This window comes from Protopterus annectens, chromosome 2.part2 (assembly GCF_019279795.1).
Source record: "Protopterus annectens isolate FY-2018-M chromosome 2.part2, PAN1.0, whole genome shotgun sequence".
NCBI classification, from domain to species: Eukaryota; Metazoa; Chordata; order Ceratodontiformes; family Protopteridae; genus Protopterus; species Protopterus annectens.
The window spans coordinates 36,905,293-36,925,292 of NC_056730.1; the positions used below are offsets into that span (position 1 = coordinate 36,905,293).

At 41.0% G+C, this 20,000-nt stretch overlaps 1 protein-coding gene across 4 annotated transcripts in view; it reads right to left on the bottom strand.

Moving 5' to 3' along the window:
* THBS4 (thrombospondin 4) overlaps positions 1–20,000 on the bottom strand; it is a 972,706-nt gene that overhangs the window by 166,366 nt on the left and 786,340 nt on the right. For all 4 annotated transcript variants that reach the window (XM_044063723.1, XM_044063722.1, XM_044063724.1 and 1 more), the window contains one exon: positions 3,353–3,531. In XM_044063723.1, the coding sequence (XP_043919658.1) occupies positions 3,353–3,531 (179 nt within the window). The remainder of the gene's footprint in view (positions 1–3,352; positions 3,532–20,000) is intronic.

Below are 20,000 nucleotides of genomic sequence, written 5' to 3' on the forward strand. Positions count from 1 at the left end.
TCATCTTCGACTTTGGTGACTGCCTCAAAGAAGTCGATCAGGTTCAGGAGGCATGATCTGCCTTTCACAAACCTGAACTGGGTGGGATCCAGAGTTTGGATGTTACCAATGTCTTTGTTTATGAGTTCCATGATGATATGTTCCATGGCCTTGCAGACCAGGCTCGTCTGGCTAATAGGTCGATAGTTCCCGGGATCAGTGGTGGATTCCCCTTTGTGGAGTGGGATAACTGTTGCTGTGCGCCACTCAGTGGGCACAAAGCCTGATGCAAGGCTATTATTGAACATGGTGCTTAAGTGGAGAGCCAGTTTGTTCTGAAGTTCATGTAAAACGCAGCCTGGAATTTTGTCCTGTCCCATGGATGCTGTGTTTTTGGCTTTAGAGAGTGCAGCTTTTACCTGCATAGTTGTGATTACAGGGACTCTGCATTCTTCCTGTATAGATATGGGCCCTTTAGGGGGTGAGGGGGGGGGGGTAAAGTTAGCACTGAACCTATCTGCCAGGATGTTGGCAATATCAGTTGGTTCTGTAATTTTCTTGCCTTTGTGCTGTAACTCAGAGCAGATCTGGGTATTGCCATCGAGATTCTTGACATAGCTATAGAATGCTTTGTGGTTGTCCTTGGAATAAGTGGAGATTTTTTTTTCGTAGCTAGCTTTGGAGGATCTTATAAGGGATCTCAGCTTCTTACTGAGGCTGACCAGGGAGCTCCTCCACTCATGGGATTTTACTCTCTTTTGCAACAGTTTCTTCCTTCTGTTGTACAGTTTGTTTATGGCAGGGGACCACCAGATTGGCTTCCATTTTTGGAAGATAGCGTCTTGGTTCTGTTTGGGATAGCACAATCCATGCACTCGTGTAAGTGCTTATAGAGTGCATTTGTGTAGGATTCAGCAGTTGTAACTGTATTGTCCATCTGCATGGGTATCATGAAGTACACCACTTCTGTCTTAAGAAGTATGAAGTTGGCTTTGGAGAAATTTTTTACTGTGGTTACCTTAATGAGGGGTGGGGGCGGGATGTGGATATCAAGGGTGATTAGCTTATGGTTGGATCGGACCAACAAGGAGTTGACTTCAGGTGTGGAACACCAGTCACTCATGTTGGTCATGACTAGGTTTAGGATATTGTTGCCCCTGATGGGGATGTGGATAAGTTGATCCAGGGCATTGGAGTTTATGAATTCCAGAAAGCGTTGAGCTAAGGAGTTGGTACACGAGTAGTTTTCCCAGTAAATGGTGGAATAATTGAAGTCGCCCATTATTAGGGTGTTTGGTTGAACCTTAATATTTTCCAGTACATCAAGAAAAGAGGAGTGGGAATCCTGGGGCATGGTGGGGGATCTGTAGCAAGCTACAATTTGGATTGCAGTTTTGTCCAGAGTTAGTTGCACTTGGATAACCTCGGATGCATTATGCTGAGCAACTAGCCTGGAGGTGTGGATATCCTTAATGAATATGGACACACCTCCGCCTTTGGTGTTCCGGTCCAGGTTACATGGCCGAAAAGTGTGGTATGAGTTATAGCCTGGTAGTGCAGGGGTGCTCTCTGGAGCCTTGAACCAGGCCTCAGTCACTGCACAGATATCGATGTTCTCCATTTTAAGGAGTGCCTCGAGTGAGTGCATTTTGAGATTTAGACTTCTAGCATTGAGTAACATTACCCTCAGCTTTTGCTTGCCTGTTCCTGTTATGGTGGTGAATTTGTTATTTGAATCTTGCCTAAAAAAGGCACTATAGGGGCAGCAAGAGCCTTAGCCAGTATCCGGAATCCCAGCGGCGACAGGTGCAGGCCATCTGTGGAAAAGCACTGTGGTCTGTTGAGCATGTCATCCCAGGCAGACAGATACTGGATCCCCTTAGAATGACACCAGAAGCTTAGCCAATTGTTGAAGTCAATCATTTTGTCCTTGTACTGCGGTATCATTCTGGGCGATGGCAGAATGCTACTCAGGGCTAGGGTCATACCTGCCTGGGCTACAAGAGCAGAGAGCTCTTCCATGTCTCTTTTCATGTAGTCCTGGGAGGTACATCTCAGGTCATTCACAACAACATGGACAATGACAGAGTCATATTTGTACTTGTTGTGGAATGACCTGAGTGTGTGGGTTATGTGGCGGATCCTGGCACCCGACAGGCAGCTGACAGTAACCTTCTCCTTGTTTAGCCTGATGAGTGGGACATCAGTGTGCCTGACTACAGAGTCACCTATGACTAGTGTGTTGGGTACTTTGTTTTGCCTTATTGGCTGTGGTTGAGTGGCACACTCAGCCTGTGGGCTGTGTGTCATTTGGGTTATGTTGGGGGATGGAGGTTTCTTGCGTTTCTGCTTTGGAGGTTTCTGTTGCTTAGACAGATTATTATTGAGAGCCTCCGCGAATGTTTTTGTGTTACTATGTGTGGATTTTGGTGGTGTAGATTTAGTGAGACTATGTGATGAGTGTGGTGTGGTGCAAATGTTTACCTTCTCCTCATGACTGTCAAGTTCAGTCTTGGTTGGAGAGAACTTTACCTCCAGTTTGGCTAGATAAGTGCATCTCTCACAGATTGTAGTGTTGGGTGGTAGGAGGAGAGGGTTGTCTGTGTAAAGTTGGAGTACATCATAAGCAAATGACAATTTCAGTTGTCAAAGGGCAGTAAGGGACAATGCTTTAAGTGTGATACACTTCTACTACTGTAGGAAAAGAACTATACTTTTTTCTTCATTGATACTTCAGGTTTGTCTTTCTTCTGGTAAGGATCACTTATGTTAGTTTGCTTGCTATGCTACAAAATGTTTCATTTGATTGCTGAGCAAATATGAAAAAAGAAACAAGGCTTGGATCACAGATGGCACATTAAACTGTGGTCCCATTTGCCTGAGTTTGTGATTGCTCAGGGTGGTATAAAAGATCCTTTGTTACTTATAAAAAAAAAAAAAAGAGTAGGGGATGCTTTATTAACACATATTCGGTATGTACTCCAACAGTGTTATACTCAAAAATAAGATTTACAAAATAATAAAAACAGTAAAACAAAATAATAAAATTCTCTGAACAAAATCTGAAAAAAATATTAAGCCCTACTGCATCCATAAATTGGTCTATGTTTCTCCATAAATAACACATGCTTTATTTTTTCACAGTCTCAACATTAAACCATTATTTACCAAGTAAGACGTGCCCATATCTACCCCCAATATTTTTCACACAGTTCACATAACAATATTTTAAAAATTTCTCTTGTATTTCCCTGATGCCCCGGCTACATTTTCATCAGTCAGTATGAATACCACCTGAGGTCTCAGATAAAAATAGTCTATGCTCAGTAGGACTGACGCCGTCAACAGAAGCTAAAAACAATTAACTATTTACCTGATTCAGAACCACCCAATTTGGATCAATTTGAGCATCACCTTCAGGATCTAAAATCACAGTCTGATAAGCTCTGAAGTCAGTCAGTGCGATCTCTGCATTTTCAGGGCAAACATCGATCCTGTCAATTACTTTGTCTTGGTCAAAGTCACCTTCGCAGATATCACCAATTCCATCATCTGTGTTCATCAAAGAGAACATGATTGAATATTAAGTAAGCTGGGAAGCTCTTATAAAAAGAGACCAAACATCATTTTTAATGTTTGTTTTTGTTTAAGACAAATGATGGTCTGTACATCAGTTCTAACTCTAAGTAGTTCTTTAAGAAAGTATTTAATAATATATATTAGCACATAATTAAATAACAAAAAAAAAAAAACTTATAACAGCCAGGCCTGGAAAAATATAAAACTATGTAGTACAATGATAAAATAAAGATCCAGATACATGCTGAAATATTGTTGAGCAAGTTCTTAAAAAGGGAAATCGTATATATCTTAATATCATTCTAACCTGCAGTAAGAAATGGTTATAGTTATTCCAGTAAATTAACACTTTGCAATGAAGAGAGACTTGTGATATTTTAAGAGAGACTTGGGATATTTTAAGATGAAGTGCCTCCTGTTCTTGTATCAGAGGATGCAACCTACTGCTCAGAAACAAATGCAGAAAAACGTTTTATATATTGCTTTCTGATTCTTTAGACAAATATATAACATTTCTGATATCTCAAATTAGGTCTGTAAATGGCTTTCATCTGTTTTTTTAGATAAAATGTACAAAATTCCTGATTAACATTGTCAGCATATGGTTAAGAAGCACTTAAATATGTTGTAGATCATAGGTTTTAGGAGTATAATAGGAGCTACTAAATCCTATATATAGGTTATATCCTGCTAAGGGTATAATAACCAGCCAGCTTCCAAAGCTTCAGGGCACTTTTTATGCACCCAAGCCATCAGGCATTTTGAACTGACCTGATTAAAAAGACAAGTTTGGGTATGAAGCCCTTCAGAGCTTTTCTGCCAGCAGAGAACGGGAGGCTGAGCCCAGAAAGCACAATTCTAAGAGAAAAAAATATATATCCACACCCTGGAGGGAGTGTGCAGCTACAGCAGCAAAGATCATTTGAACATCTACTATTATGGTAAGTTTACCTTACACAACTGTACTGTGTTCCTTGTACTGGTCACTGTTGCAGTAGCCATAGCTATAAGAGTAGATGACCATAGCTAATTATACTTGGGAGGTGGAAGGAGAAGGTGCCCCTGGAGAATGGTCCTAGAAAAGCTAGCTCTGGACCTAGTGAAGGAATCAAGCTTATAGTGCTTTGTAAAAGTATGTACAAAGGACTAACTACCAGCTTCTGGAATACTTCTAGAATTCAACCCTTTCCAAAAAGCTATAGATGAAACCAAGGCCCTGGTAGAATGAACGTTGACCTTTCCTGGAATAGTTTTGTTATGGTGAGTATAACAAAAGGTAATAGTCATAGAAAACCATTTGGAAACAGTCTGTTTTGACAAAGCTGTGAACAATCAATCCGAAGTCTAAAAGATTTGGTTGAGTTGTCTGTGGACATCCAAGGTATGGAGTATCCTTTCTCCCTCATTTTTAGGTTTAGGAAAGAAAATGGGGAGATGGATAGTTTGAATTGAAGTAACTGGTACCACTTTAGGCATAAATGAAGGATTAGTTCTCAAAGAAACTCCATCTCTATGGAAAATGAGGTTGGGGTGACTCACAATAAGAGCTTGTAATTCAGATACCCTTTTTAAATAGGTCAGAACAATCAGTAAAATTGTTTTCCATGATATGAACCTCAAGCCAGCCAGATTAGGTGGTTCAAATGGAGCAAGTGTTAAGTTCTGTAAACACAAAATTAAGATCCCAAGGAGAGGCCACAAACCTTCTAAGAGGCCTCTTACACAAAAAAACCTTCCAAAAACATTTTGACATGGGACTGCCTTGAAAGAGAAGGATCTCTGGGCACACCTGCTGAAATGGCCAATATGTGAACCTTGATAAAGGAATTAGAAAGTCCATAAGTTCATAGGTTCATAGGTTGGTACTAGGCTATAGGGCCTATACAAGCCTAGCCATAACAATTCCCTGGCTATTTCTTCCCACAATATTTACTTCCCTGGACCCCTGCCTAGTAGGGTGACTGATATGATCCCCGGGGTAAATTTCCTATCTCCCATCCAGTTGTCAAGGTTTCTTTTGAAGAGGGCCAAGGAGGCACTCTGCTTGATATGTATGGGCAGTCTATTCCAGAGTATGGGGGTCTCTGGGTCAGGAACCTATCCCTCCAGCATGTTTTGTTCATTGTGATGACAAGGTTTAGGTCCCTGGAGCATGTGGCTCTGATAGATTGGGATTTCTTTAAGTGTAGCATGCCCAACAGCTCTGGGTTTGACATGGCCTTGTATGTTGAGAAGAGATCGCCTCTGAGTAGACGATATGTGACAGAGTATAGCTGGAGTTTTTTTTAGTCGGTCAGCATAGGGCATCTACTTTAGGCCTGTGATTCTTTTAGTGAGGTGTTTCTGCAGTCTTTCCAGTTGTTGCAGCTATCTTGTGAGGTACATACCAAACGGGGTGTTGTACTCTATGATGGGTGTAACGAGGGATGAGTACAGTGGGACAATGACCTCCTTTTTTCTGGATGAAAAGCCCTTAGTGATGAGGTGTGCCACATAGAAGGATTTCCTGATTGTTGTGGCAATGCGGTTATGAAAGGTGAGACCACTGTCCACCTGTGTTCCTAAGTCTCTTATCACACTTTCGGTGTTTAGTATACTGCCACCTATGTGGTAATTCATGGGGACATGTTTTTTCCCAAAGGGGATAACTATACACTTCTTGGCATTGAGCTTGAGCCCATGGCTCTGGCACCAAGCATCTGTTTCTGTAAGGTCCTTTTGTAGAATATCCACATCATTTGGGGATTCAATAATGGCTCCCAGTTTGCAGTCATCTGCGAACTTTGTTAGCCAGAGACCCTTAGTGTTGGCCTATACTTCAGAGGACAGTAATTCACACAAATTTTGGAGAACCAGAGAACAACTATCCCTGAATGGGTGCTGGTTATGTTGTTGGCACCTACTAGAACACCTTTTCCATGTGTTAACATATGATTTCCTAGTAGTACACTTTCTTACCTCTATTAGTACCTACGCATAGCCTCAGTAAAAAGGTAAAGGAATTAAAACTTTGTCATCCAAGCAATTAAAAATTATTGATGCTGGAGTATATCAAACATGCCTGTTCTTCTGTGATTAGTGAGAAGCTTGTGGTAATTGCCTCTGGACATTTCTAAAAGAAGGGAGAACCACAGTTGCATAGGTCAGAAGACCCCAGTCCTTAAACTTAGAGCAGCTAGGTTGTAATTGTAGTTTTAGTTACTTTAGTACATATTTAGACACAGGAAAAAAGAAAAAAATATGTTGGTATTAAAAGTTTTTTCCTCCAGTCTGACTGTTCCTACAAACAGAGATGTACCACTTTTCCATACATAATGGGTGTTAAGTTTTTAAAAATGTGTTATTTCATTTTTTAAAAGAAAGATAGTATACATTTTAGAGCACTAGATGGCAGTATTGTCCTAATGGTACAAATGTTTTTATGTTTATTACATCACTGTTGTTGGTGCTGCGGTAGTGTTGTTGCCTCACAGTAAGACGTTGCCCCGTTCGATTCTCAGTTAGAGCATCTTCTGTGTGGCGACATGCGTGAATAGGCGTTCCTTCGTTGAAGGTTGTGCATCAGGCCCGTCTAGTCGGCACGTAAAAATCTACTGCCAATCATTAGTGGACCGGAGTTCCGCTGTGGTGACCCCTAACCAGGAAAAGCCGAAAGACACAACAACAACATCACTGTTGTTTAAAAATTTTAAATGATCAATATTCTAATATTTATTAAATTGCATTTAGCATATTTTTGCAAAAATATCTTGGACACTTATGAGTTTATTTAAGATGTTTCTGACAGTTTTTATTCTTAATAGTTCTTCTATTATTCAATATTGTTCATCTTTTAGTTGTGAATTAACATTATGGATTGGGTATATACGTATGCTTAAGGTTGTCAATTTTGAAATTAGCATATATTGTTAGATATTAGGTATATTAGCTACATTATGTGTATGTCTTTTTAAATGAGCAAGTGTTGGTGATAATTGTTTTTAATTTGTATTTAGGGTCAATTGTTAAGGGTATACACGATTAGAGTATAGTTAGCTTAGTATCTGATGAAGTCCTGAGGACAGGATGAAAACGCGGTCATTCAGTTAATGCATTTGTGTGATTTTTCTTGTCTGTATTAAAATATTTTATTTTCAAGTGTCTTGGTGTACTGTACCTCCAAAGTGTCTACCTTGAGTCATGTTATTTAGGGAGATAATTTTGAAGTTAATTTTGCCAAGGTTATGTGATATGGAAAAAAATAAGTTTATTTTTTAGGATGGAACAATAATTGAGCATATTAGAGCCAGCCTTTAACGAAGTTAAATGTTTCTTGTGTTATTTTTGAAGATGGGTTGGGCTATCAGAGGAGCAAGTAAGAGCTGAATCATCTGTGCATTGTATGAAAAAGGCTTGTTGGTATGAAATATAGAGATTGTTGGGGATATATCAAACAACAAAAGGCCAAGCATAGAGTCTTGGTGTATATCTATGGTAACTGACAAGAAAGGGAATACAGAGCCATTTAACATATTATTGACTGTCAAGACAAGCAGCTTCTGAACCAGGTGAGAGTAACATGTGACTGGCCAAGGGAAGACATTTTGTGTTGGAATTTGCTATGTGATACCATGTCAAAGGCCATAAATAGGTCTAGGAGTAAAAGGATACAAAATTTACCATTGTTCCTAGCTTTGTTGATGGCGTCTAGTAAGGATTAGTGCAGTGATAGTTCTGTATGCCGAGTGGAAGCCATGTTTTGTGCATGTCAAAAGTTGTTGCTGTTGAAGAAGGTTTGAAGAAGTTGCCTCTGGATACTTTCCCCAATATTGTTGAGACAGGATCAGATATTAATGAGTCTAAAGCTGTATATTTCTGTTCAGGTACCTGTTTATGTAGTGGGGTTATATGTGACTTTTTCCAGAGGAAAGGAACATAGGATTCTTGTAATGGGCTATTTACAAGGACAGATACTGGATATGCTATAACACTGGCTGCTATCTTGAGAAATTTAGGTGGGACATTATCAGTGGATTGTTTGAGATTCTGAAATAACTTTTTATATATGAAGTAGGGGCAGTTTTTAAGCTGAAAGGTAGTGTAATAGTGAGAGAGATTTGGGGTAGGGGAATTATGGATGCTAGGGTTGTTTTGGTAAATGCAACTATGCTATCTGCTTTCTATGAAGAAGGCATTCAATGGGATAGCAAGGGTAGAGGTTAGGTGAATGATTTGGATTGGTTTTTGTTCCTGGATATATTATGGCTTTTTAATCACTGTTTACATATTATTGAAAGGCTTCTTTAAACTCCTGCAGAAGTTTTCGTGTTTTGTTCATTCATCATTATTCCAAGCCTTATCATTGTTGTGCATAACATTTCTAATACTGTTAGGCAGGAATCATGAATGGTTTTCACTCTTTTTCCTCTAAGAGGTGCTAAGTTATTTAGAATATTTAAGTATATTGTATTGAAAATGAGGAGTACTTTATCCATGCAAAGGATTTTTGGGTTAGACCAGTTGATGGATTCTAGTGCTGATTTGAAGGTGTCTGAGCTGAAATTTGTGAGATTATGGGTCCATCTGTAGTTGTGTTGTTTAACATGATGGTCACTAAGGGAGTTTGCAGTGGTTTTTGGGGTGGTATATTTAGGAATGTCAGACACTATTATCCAGTCTAGGGTGGAGCTCTTGCCATAAATTGAATTACATCTACTGTGTGAGGTGATTAGCCATGTAATGCCATGTAAGTTAATACTAAAGCTGGGAAACTTGGATGTAATGTTATGCCAGTCAGTATATTTATGTTTCCCTATACACTTTTTTCATTAGGAAAGGCATTGGATATCCAGTGAAGGATACCTTTTAAAGTATTTATATTGTTTCCAGGGAGGTATAGAGGGCAATGATATGAAGTTGTTTTTTACTATTTACGTTGAGGTATGGAATGAGTATTTCTGACTTGTGGACTTTGGGAATATTATTGTTGAAAAGATTTAATTCATATAAGGTGGAGTATAGGATGGCTATACCCACAGCTTTTTTGAGGATTTAGTCTGTTTTATGTTGTTATACCCAGGAGAAGTATTTCAATGTTTTTTATGTTGGGCTTTAACTGTGTTTTGGTAATAGCCATAATATCTAGAGTATATTACTATATCCATGCATGAATCTCTGTAATGTCATTACATATACTATGCATGTTTAATGATACTATGTGTAGTTTTTGTTTTTTTGTGTGAGGAAAATGGGTGTTGCAGTATTGAGGTGGGAGGTGATTTTTCAAGTTGTGTTATGGTGATTGATTGGACCTGGATTTGTGTTGATGTCTCCACAATGAGATATTTTATGACAGTACAGGCAAGACAGGGATGTTCTTTTTGAGGCAATGTTTATTTTTTGCTTTTAGATTTGGATGGGTCTGACTGCATTCAAAAATTATATATTTGTAGTACAGATTGACAGAGTCTTTGAAGAGGTATGGTGCAATTAAGGTTTGGAAATGGTGGCCTTGTTTAGTGGTATGGATGTTGTTTGGTGGGCTGATTCTAGCTGTGACTGCTGATGGTAGTCTGTAAGGTTACATAGTAAGGTGAGAAATATTGTTAGAGTTATGTAGACCATCTTTGCAAGAGACAAAAAGGATAGAGTAAATGTGTTAAAAAGAGTAAAAACTAAGGGAGATTAAAATTAGAGATTAGAAAAGAGAAGGAACAGTGGGGGGAGTTGTTTAGGACTGGCTAGGACGAGTTGTAATTGGAGTAGTATAAGAAGAGTACCTGTAAATGTGTTTACGTGGAGGGAGAGGTGATGACAGACAATTGGATGGTAAAGAGGGATTTGTTATATAGAAGAGTGTGGAATATCATTGCGGCTATTGGTTGGGTTATTTGTGAGGTGTGGGAGAGTAGAGTGTGTGTGGAGAAGGAGGTGCTTGGTAGAGTAGATAAGGAAGGGATGAAAGTTGACTGGTGGCATGTTTAGTGGAAGATAAAGATGAACAGCTGTGTTTAAGTGGAGGGATAGAGGAGAATGGTCAAATGGGTACTGAGCAATTCCACCTCTCTTAGGTTTTGGATGACTGTTCTAAAATGATGTCTCAATTTATAAGTACATGAAATGCAAACTGTGAAACAGAGTGGGATCTAAGGCCTAGTTAAAAAAGTTCACTGCAGGGAAAAACATGATACTGCTGAAGGAGAGTTTGGGTTTGTATAAAAGAAGGGAAAGGTGGGTGGGAATTGGGGATAGGGTAGGGGAGTAGCGAAAGCCCTACTAATGGTGAATGGAGTAGTCACAAACCCCTAGAAGCAAAATGCCTACCAGAATGTTTCTGATTTTGTCTCATATTTTGTCTTGATTGCGATAATGTTTCATACTTATTATGGTTCAGATAATACATATTAATACAAAAAACTGCTGTTGTATTACATTTTTAAGTGAATTTCAGTTCATAGGTTCATAGGTTCACAGGTTCATACTAGGCTATCTGCCATAGGGCATTTATAAGCCTAGCCAGAATGTGTTTGGCTTTCGCCACCCATTTTAAATTTATTTTGCTATGCCCTTTTTCGAGGTTAGTATACTGTGCCTCTGTCTAACAGTGACACAGAAGTAATACCCGGGGTATACCTACAATCTCCCATCCACTCATCAAGATTCCTCTTGAAGAGAGTCAATGAGGGACTCTGCCTAACCTGGACTGGGATTTTATTCCAGAGTGAAGGGAGCCTCTGGGTTATGAATCTGTCCCTCCAGCATGTCCTATTTATTTCAGTGCTGAGGTTCAAGTCTCTCGAGCACGTAGCTCGATGGGATTTGGATTTTCTGAGGTGCAGCATGTCCATTAATTCCGGGTTGGACATGGCTTTATACGTCAGGCACAGATCGCCTCTGAACAGGTGGTATGCCACTGAGTAGAGCTGGAGTTTCTTTAACCGGGCAGCATATGGCATCTGTTTGAGCCCTTTGATCCTCTTGGTGAGGTACATTTGGTGTTTTTCCAATTGCTGCAGGTGTCTGGTAAGGTACATCCCAAAAGGGGCATTGTACTCAATTATGGGCCTGATGAGGGATGAGTAAAGAGGCACGATGACGTCCCCTGATCTAGATGTGAATCCCTTCATGATTAGGTGGGCTATATAAAATGTTTTTCTAACCACTTTGGCCACGTGGTTATCAAATGAGAGATTGCTATCAACTTGGGTCCCCAGGTCCCAAATTACTTCTTCTGTACTTAATGGATTACCACCTATGTGGTAATTTGTGGCCACTTTGTTTTTGCCAAAGGGGATGACTATACACTTTTTGGCATTTAGCTTGAGGCCATGGCTCTGGCACCAGTTGTCTGTTTCTATGAGGCCCTTTTGGAGAATGCTTGTGTCGGCTGGAGAGTCAATTATGGCGCCCAGTTTGCAGTCATCTGTGAACTTGGTCAGCCACAGTCCTTCCGTGTTGGCCTGTACCTCCGAGAAATATATACCAAACAAGAGAGGTCCCAGGACTGAGCCTTGTGGGACACCACTTGTAACTGGTTTGGAGTCTGACATGGCTCCAGCAATTCTAACCATATTTATGAGGTCCATGATGATCCTTTCCACAGCTTTGCAGACTAAGCTAGTCAGGCTTATGGGGCGATAGTTTCCAGGATCTGTTGAGGCACCACCTTTATGGAGAGGGACCACTGTTGCTGTACGCCACTCTTTGGGCACATATCCTGTAGTAAGGCTGAGACTGAACAGTAGTTTTATGTTTGGGTTTAGCTCTTCTTGGAGTTCATGTAGGACGCAGCCCAGGACACCGTCTGGTCCCATTGATGCTGTGTTTTTTGCTTTGGAGAGGGCGGCTCTTACCTGAGCATCTGAGATGTCAGGGGGGCAGCACTCTGCTGGGATAGATATTTGCCCTTTTGGTGGGGAGGGGGGGGAGTTTGCGCTGAACCTGTCAGCTAGGATGTTGGCAATGTCTATGGGTTCGGTGTATTTTTTGTCATTTTGGACTAATTCTGAGCATATCTGGAAATCACCCAGGTTCCTAACATAACTAAAGAAAGCCTTAATAGTTAAAAACTGTGTTTGATCTTGGACCTTTGTCTATCATTATTTTTGGTTTTGTCGCTGATTCTTGAGCAAAGAAGTGACAAGATAAATTCCCTTGTAGTAGGTGGCCCCACACCCATGTCCTTCCTCCTGGATGTGTAAATGCAGGAATGGCAGTCATTGTTGGTGTCATCCATGGATTTACCTTTATACCCTACAGGTGGAGTTATGGCTCTGAATGGCATCATAGCAGAGCAGTTCCACCTCTCTCAGCTCTTGGACGACTGTTCTAAGATGGTCTTTTAAATTATAAGTACTTGAAAAGCAAACTGTGAAACAGAGTGGGATCTAAGCAGTCCTAGGTAAAAAAAAGTTTATTGTAGGGAAAAACATAATACTGCTGAAGGAGTAGTTGAAAGGATCATGACAGATGTTAGTTGAAGAGTATTCAGACTCACTATACCACCAAGGAGTTTATTTAACAATGTATGTATGTATGTGAATGCATGTATATCTGTTTGAGAGAGTGAAGGTGAACCAGAGACTGGATGTGATAACTAGTGCTTTAGTTTCACTTTGTTCTCAGGGTTTATATACGACTTCAGGCAATGTTTTACATTCATCAGCAAGGCATTCTGGGTAACCAGAAATACGTAACTTCCCAGAAAAGCAGCTACTTACTTAAATTGTAGTTTAGTTTCAGTACTACATCATGTATGCTACCATTCAGTGTAGTTTTCCACCTGAAAGACCTAACTGAACTTCTCTTTCTTGGAAATATTGATCTCCTGCTGGTATAATTAGTAAGTTAATGTCTCATCTCATCAGAGCCTGTGTTTCCTTTCTACTGTTATGATGGCTTAGTGGTTAACTTCTGTGACTGTAGTGTACAGGGTCCTGGGTTTGTGCTTTGCAGAGGTTGTTTACTGGGGTTGGGATGGTGGCCTAATGGTTAAGATGTTTGCCTTGTAAACACAAGGTGCAGGGTTTGAGTCTCACAAGGGATAACTGGCTAGGCTTAAAATGGCTCACTAGGGCAGTTAGCCTAGTACTAATCTATAAACCTATGAACCTATGTAGTAGCCTATACATTAATTCAAGTAGTGTGTTATTCCTAGGTTCATAGGGAGTTACTTGACTATCTTCATGTGAACCCTTTAAGCCTAGTAAAGCTTACCCCAAATTTACCAAAATATTGTTGATGTGTCAATACCCCAAGGAATTTTACAGTTCTGCTACAGGTTTGTGCACATTAACTGTTCACATGCTGTCCATGTCTATGGATATAGGTGCCAAACCAAAACTAAATTTGTGACTTCCCATCCATTGATTCAAATTATATTTGATTAGGGTTAGGAGTGAGCTTTGCTTCAAATGGATGGGAAGCCTGTTCCTGTGAAGGAGATAGCTTTGTGGCCTAACCTGACCAATGAGGACTTTACACTAGGGGAGTACATCATTCCCTCATGTTTGTGAGGACCAGGTTATGGATATTTCCACCAATGGTGGGTGTGCAGACTAGTTGTTCAAGGATGTTTATGTTAACAAAGTCCTGGAATCTTTGGGCCTGCATGTTTGAGGTTGTGTATGATTCCAGTTAATGTTTGGGGTAGTTAAAGTCATCCATGAGTACTTTGTAGTACATTCAAGTAAGTGGTATGGCTTCCTAGGTCATGGAGGGGACCTATTGCTTGCAAGTACATGGAATGGGAATCTACCTATTGCAACATTCTGTTTGACCAGCCTTGAGATGTGTTCATGTTTGATGTAAACTGAGACTCCTTCACCTTTAAATCCTGCCGGTGCAATAGCTATTCTAAATGTGTGGAAAACATTTTAACCTTGCACTGCTGGGATGCCATCTGCAGCTTCAAACCAAGTCTCAGTAACTGCACAGATGTATATATTCTCCAGCATGAAATGAGCTTGGAGAGAGTGGAACTTCTTGTCCAGACTCCTGGCATTGAGCAGTAAAACCTTTACATTATTCTGAGTTGGTTTAGCTATGTTGGTAGGTATATCAGGTTGGCAATGCCTGAAAATTATACTAAGGGGTGGGCAAGTCTTTAGCCAGTATTCAAAAACCTAGGGAAGATAGGTACAGACCATCCCTGTCAAAGGAGATTAATATAGTACCTCCTTGGAGTGACACTAAAAACTAAGTCAATTATTAAGGCCAATTATCTTCTGTTGGTACTAAGGCATCATTCTTGGAGAAGGTACAATGCTGCTCAATGCTAGGCTCACAGCGACTTATGATGCACCATCTGAGAGCTCTATCATGTATCTCTTGATAAACTCCAGTGAGGTATGTCTCAGGTCATTTACACCCACATGGACTATGATGGAGTCATACTGGTACTTGTGTGTGCAGAGATTTCAGTGCATACCTGATCTGGTGGATCCTTGCCCATGACAGGCAGCTGTCCATGACTCTCTTCTTACTCACCCTGGTGAGTGGCACATCTGTGTGTCTCAAAATAGAGTCTTCTATGACTGAAATATTGTGTTGTCTGGTGGTTTGCCTTATGGGCTTAGAGGTTGAGACACCTGATGATGATGTATGTGCCCTGGTGGATGTTGCCTTAGCAGAGTGCTCCAGAGGTTGCTGATAATACTTGCATTGGGTGTGACATCTGGGAAGTCTTTGAGGTTCTGGAAGATTAAATTAAAGAGCCTGAGCATATGTGGGTCTATACCATGTGTAGAGGGTGTAGAGTTTGTGTCACTGATAACCTGTTTGGTGGTGTTTGTGTTGGTAAGTGAGAGCCTCATCTCCAGTGAAAATGTGTAACTACATCTCTCATTTGCCATATTGGTTTGCTTTAGAATTAGGTTACTGCCTATATGCATGAGGCAGTTGCTACATTGACTAAGGATGCTGAACTCCACCAAGCTGGCTGTGGTAGGAAAGTGAAAATCCATGGTTATAAATCATTAATTTGTTCTTTTTTTAACTAGTGGATAGTGCAAGAGAGACTAACAGGTGGCTGTTATTTATTTATTTTATTTTTCCTTTGTTTACTAGGAAAGTCCAAATGGGTTTAGCTAAACTCCCATTCAGAGAAGGCCTGGGGAGAAAAGCTCCGCAGAATTTTTACAAAAATTAACAAGATTACACATAGAATGACAGTGTACAGACAATATACAGATAATATACAGTTAGAGGAGAAGGTAACATTCAGCTGTCTATTAGGTGCCAGAATCTGACACATAAGACATGCACTCAGGTCACTCCCCAATAAGTATGACTCTGTCACTGGCCATGTGGGTGTGAATGACCTGAGATGCACCAACCTGGACTACATGAAAAGAGACATGGAGGAGCTCTCGGATTATGTGGCCCAGGCAGGTATGATCCTAGCCCTGAGCAGCATCCTACCATCGCTCAAAATGATACCGCAGTACAAGCAGATAATTATTGACTTTAACAATTGGCTAAGTTTCTGGTGTCATTTTAAGGGGATCCAGTATCTATCTGCTTGGAATGACATCACTGACAGACCTCAATGCTTTGGCCTGCATCTGTCACCCTGGGTTTCCAGATACTGGCTAAGGCTCTTGCCATCCCTATAGTGCCTTTTTTAGGAGATTTTCCAAAGACCAAATTACCACCATAACAGCTATAAATAAATGTAATCTGAGGGTCATGTTGCTCAATGCTACAAGTCTAAATCTCAAGATGCACTTGCTTGAAGCACTCCTCAAAATGGAGAACATTGACATTTGTGCTGTAACGGAGACCTGGTTTAAAGCAGCAGAAAGCACCCCTGCACTACCAGGCTATAACTCATTCCACACCTTTCAGCCCCAGAACATGGACAGAAGCTCCAAAGGTGGTGGTGTCTCCATATTCATAAAGGATATGCACACCTCCAGAGTAGTAGCCCAGCATAACACGCCTGAGGTACTTCAGGTACAACTAACATTGGGTAAGACGGCGATTCAGGTCATAGCCTATAGGTCCCCAGCCATGTCCCAAGACTCTCACTCCATGTTCCTAAGCAGTCTGGAAACTATTAGGGTCCAACCCAACACTCTCATACTAAGTGACTTCAACTACTCCTCCATCAACTGGGAAAACTACTCATGCACCAATAAGCTGGCCAAACGCTTCCTGGAATTCATCATTTCCAATGCCCTGGGCCAGTTCATTCTTACCCCCACTACAGGAAGCAACATCCTTGACCTGGTTATTAAAAACATGGGTGCCCATGCTCTACACCAATAGTCAGTTCCACCCTGGTTAGATCCAACCACAAACTAATCACCATGGAAATCCACATCTCACCCACACATCCCGCAAAAGGTAACCACCATGAAAAACTGCTCTAAAGCTGACTCTGGGCTCCAAAAAACAGAGGTGGCTAACTTCATAGCACCCATGTCAATGGAAAACAGATGCATGACTGTGGAATCATACACCAATGCACTGTACAAACCTGTAAATAAATGCATGGAACTAGCCATACCCAACAGAACCAAGATGCTCTCCTCCAAAAAAAGGAAGCCAATCTGGTGGTCCCCTGCCATTAATAAACTCTACAACAGAAGGAAGAAACTGTTGTAGAAATAGGTGAAGTCCCAAGACTGGAAAAATACCCTTATTAGCCTCAACAAAAAGATGAGATCCCTTCTCAAAGCCTCTAAAGCCAGCTATGAAGGCAGAATTGAGGCAGACACTAAAAACAACCACAAAGCCTTATATAGTTATATCAAGAATCTCCACGGCAATACCCAGGTTTGCTCTGAGTTACTGCACAGTGGTACCTCCTATACTAAGCCAACAGATATTGCCAACATACTGGCTGACAAATTCAGTGCCAACTTTACTCCTCTCTCCCTCCCTAAAGGACCAATCACAATACTGGAGGAATGCCAGGCACCCAGCCTCCTAGATCGAGGTAGTGGCCTCAATGAAAGAGCTTCATTGACACCTGTTTTGAAATCTAGGAGGCTGGTTATTAGTTAGACCAGCCTGATAGGCATCTTTGAATTTATATATATTCTACACTCTTTAGTTCTTATAGCTAGATTAGTGTTGCCTCTTTTCCTCATGCATGTTAGTTATTATATAATATACATCATTAGACTGACATGGCTCTTGTGCAATCATGTCCCTCAGGTGCCTGTGTCCCAGATATAATAGTGTCATATAGTTTTTATACTGTTTTTTTAATATATGTTAGAAATTGTATAATTTCATCATGTACTATTGGACCGCTGAGACTCATTAGATATTTTAGATGTATATGTTTCATGATTTATATTTAGTTCTGTCTTAATTATAGATAGATGCTTTTTTGATGTTTTCATTGTATTGTTCATTGACTTTGCCATATATATGAAAAGTATAACTTTAAGGCTTGACTTGATTGATCGACAAATTAATTTCATTGGTTTACAGGTTTTATAAATATGAGTGTTTAGGTTTTGGTAACCCAGCCACTGGGGATGCACAAGCCAGTGCATTTATTTGTGCCGGTCCCAAGCCCAGATAAATGGGGAGGGTTGCGTCAGGAAGGGCATCCGGCGTAAAACTTCTGCCAAAAATTACTGATGCGGAGAACTTTTCATAATTGCATACCGGATCGGTCGAGGCCCGGGTTAACAACGACCGCCACCAGTACTGTTAGCCAACAGGGTGCTGGCGGAAATTGGGCTACTGTTGGCCGAAGGAGAAGAGGAGGGCGAAGGCATGCCCAAAGGCAGGAAGATAGGAGGAAGGTTAGGAGTGTAGAAGTGAGGGTAGGAACTTTGAATGTTGGCAGTATGACTGGTATAGGAAGAGAGCTAGCTGATATGATGGAGAGAAGGAAGGTTGATATATTGTGTGTGCAAGAGACCAGATGGAAGGGAAGTAAGGCCAGGTGTTTAGGAAACGGGTTCAAATTGTTTTATCATGGTGTGGATGGCAGGAGAAATGGGGTAGGGGTTATACTAAAGGAACAATATGCCAAGAGTGTTTTAGACGTGAAGAGAGTGTCTGACCGAGTGATGTTTATGAAGCTCGAAATTGATGGTGTAATGATGAATGTTGTTAGTGCATATGCTCCACAAGTTGGGTGTGCGATGGATGAGAAAGAGAAATTTTGGAGTGAGTTGGATGAAGTTGTGGTGAGTGTACCCAAGGGTGAGAGACTAGTGATTGGAGTGGACTTTAATGGGCATGTTGGTGAAGTGAACAGAGGGATGAGGAAGTGATGGGTAGGTATGGTGTTAAGGAGAGGAATGCAGAAGGTCAGATGATTGTGGATTTTGCGAAAAGGATGGACATGGCTGTGGTGAATACGTATTTTAAGAAGAGGCTGGAGCATAGGGTGACGTACAAGAGTGGAGGAAGATGCTCACAGGTTGATTATATATTATGTAGGAGGGCCAGTCTGAAGGAGATTGGAGACTGTAAAGTGGTGGCAGGGGAAAGTGTAGTTAAACAGCATAGAATGGTGGTATGTAGAATGACATTGGTGATCAAGAAGAGGAGGAGGAGTGTGAAAGCTGTGCCAAGGATTAAATGGTGGAAGTTAAAAAAGGGTGATTGTGAAGTGGAGTTTAGGGAAGAGTTAAGACAGGCACTGGGAGGCAGTGGAGAGTTACCGAATAGCTGGGTAACTACAGCAGAACTAGTAAGGGTGACTGCTAGAAAGGTGCTTGGTGTGACATCTGGACAGAGGAAGGAGGATAAGGAGACATGGTGGTGGAATGAGGAAGTACAGGAGAGTATACAGAGGAAGAGGCTGGCGAAGAACAAGTGGGATTGTCAAAGAGATGAAGAAAGTAGACATGAGTATAAGGAGATGAGGCGCATGGCAAAGAGAGAGGTGGCGAAAGCTAAGGATATGGCATATGGAGAGTTGTACGAGAGATTGGACACTAAAGAGGGAGAAAAGGACCTGTACCGATTAGCAAGACAGAGGGACAGAGCTGGGAAAGATGTGCAGCATGTAAGGGTGATAAAGGATAGTGAGGGAAAGGTACTCACAAGAGAGGAGAGTGTGTTGAGTAGATGGAAAGAGTATTTTGAGAGGCTGATGAATGAAGAGAATGAGAGAGAGAGAAGGTTGGATGATGTGGGGATAGTGAATCAGGAAGTGAAACAGATTAGCAAGGAGGAAGTAAGGGCAGCTATGAAGAGGATGAAGAATGGAAAGGCTGTTGGCCCAGATGACATACCAATGGAAGCATGGAGGTGCTTAGGAGAAATGGCAGTGGAATTTCTAACTAGATTGTTTAATGAAATTTTGGAAAGTCAGAGGATGCCTGAGGAGTGGAGAAATAGTGTTTTGGTACCTATCTTTAAGAATAAGGGTGATGTGCAGCGCTGCAGTAACTACAGAGGGATAAAACTGATTAGTCACAGCTTGAAGTTATGGGAAAGAGTAGTGGAAGCAAGGTTAAGAAGGGAGGTGATGATTAGTGATCAGC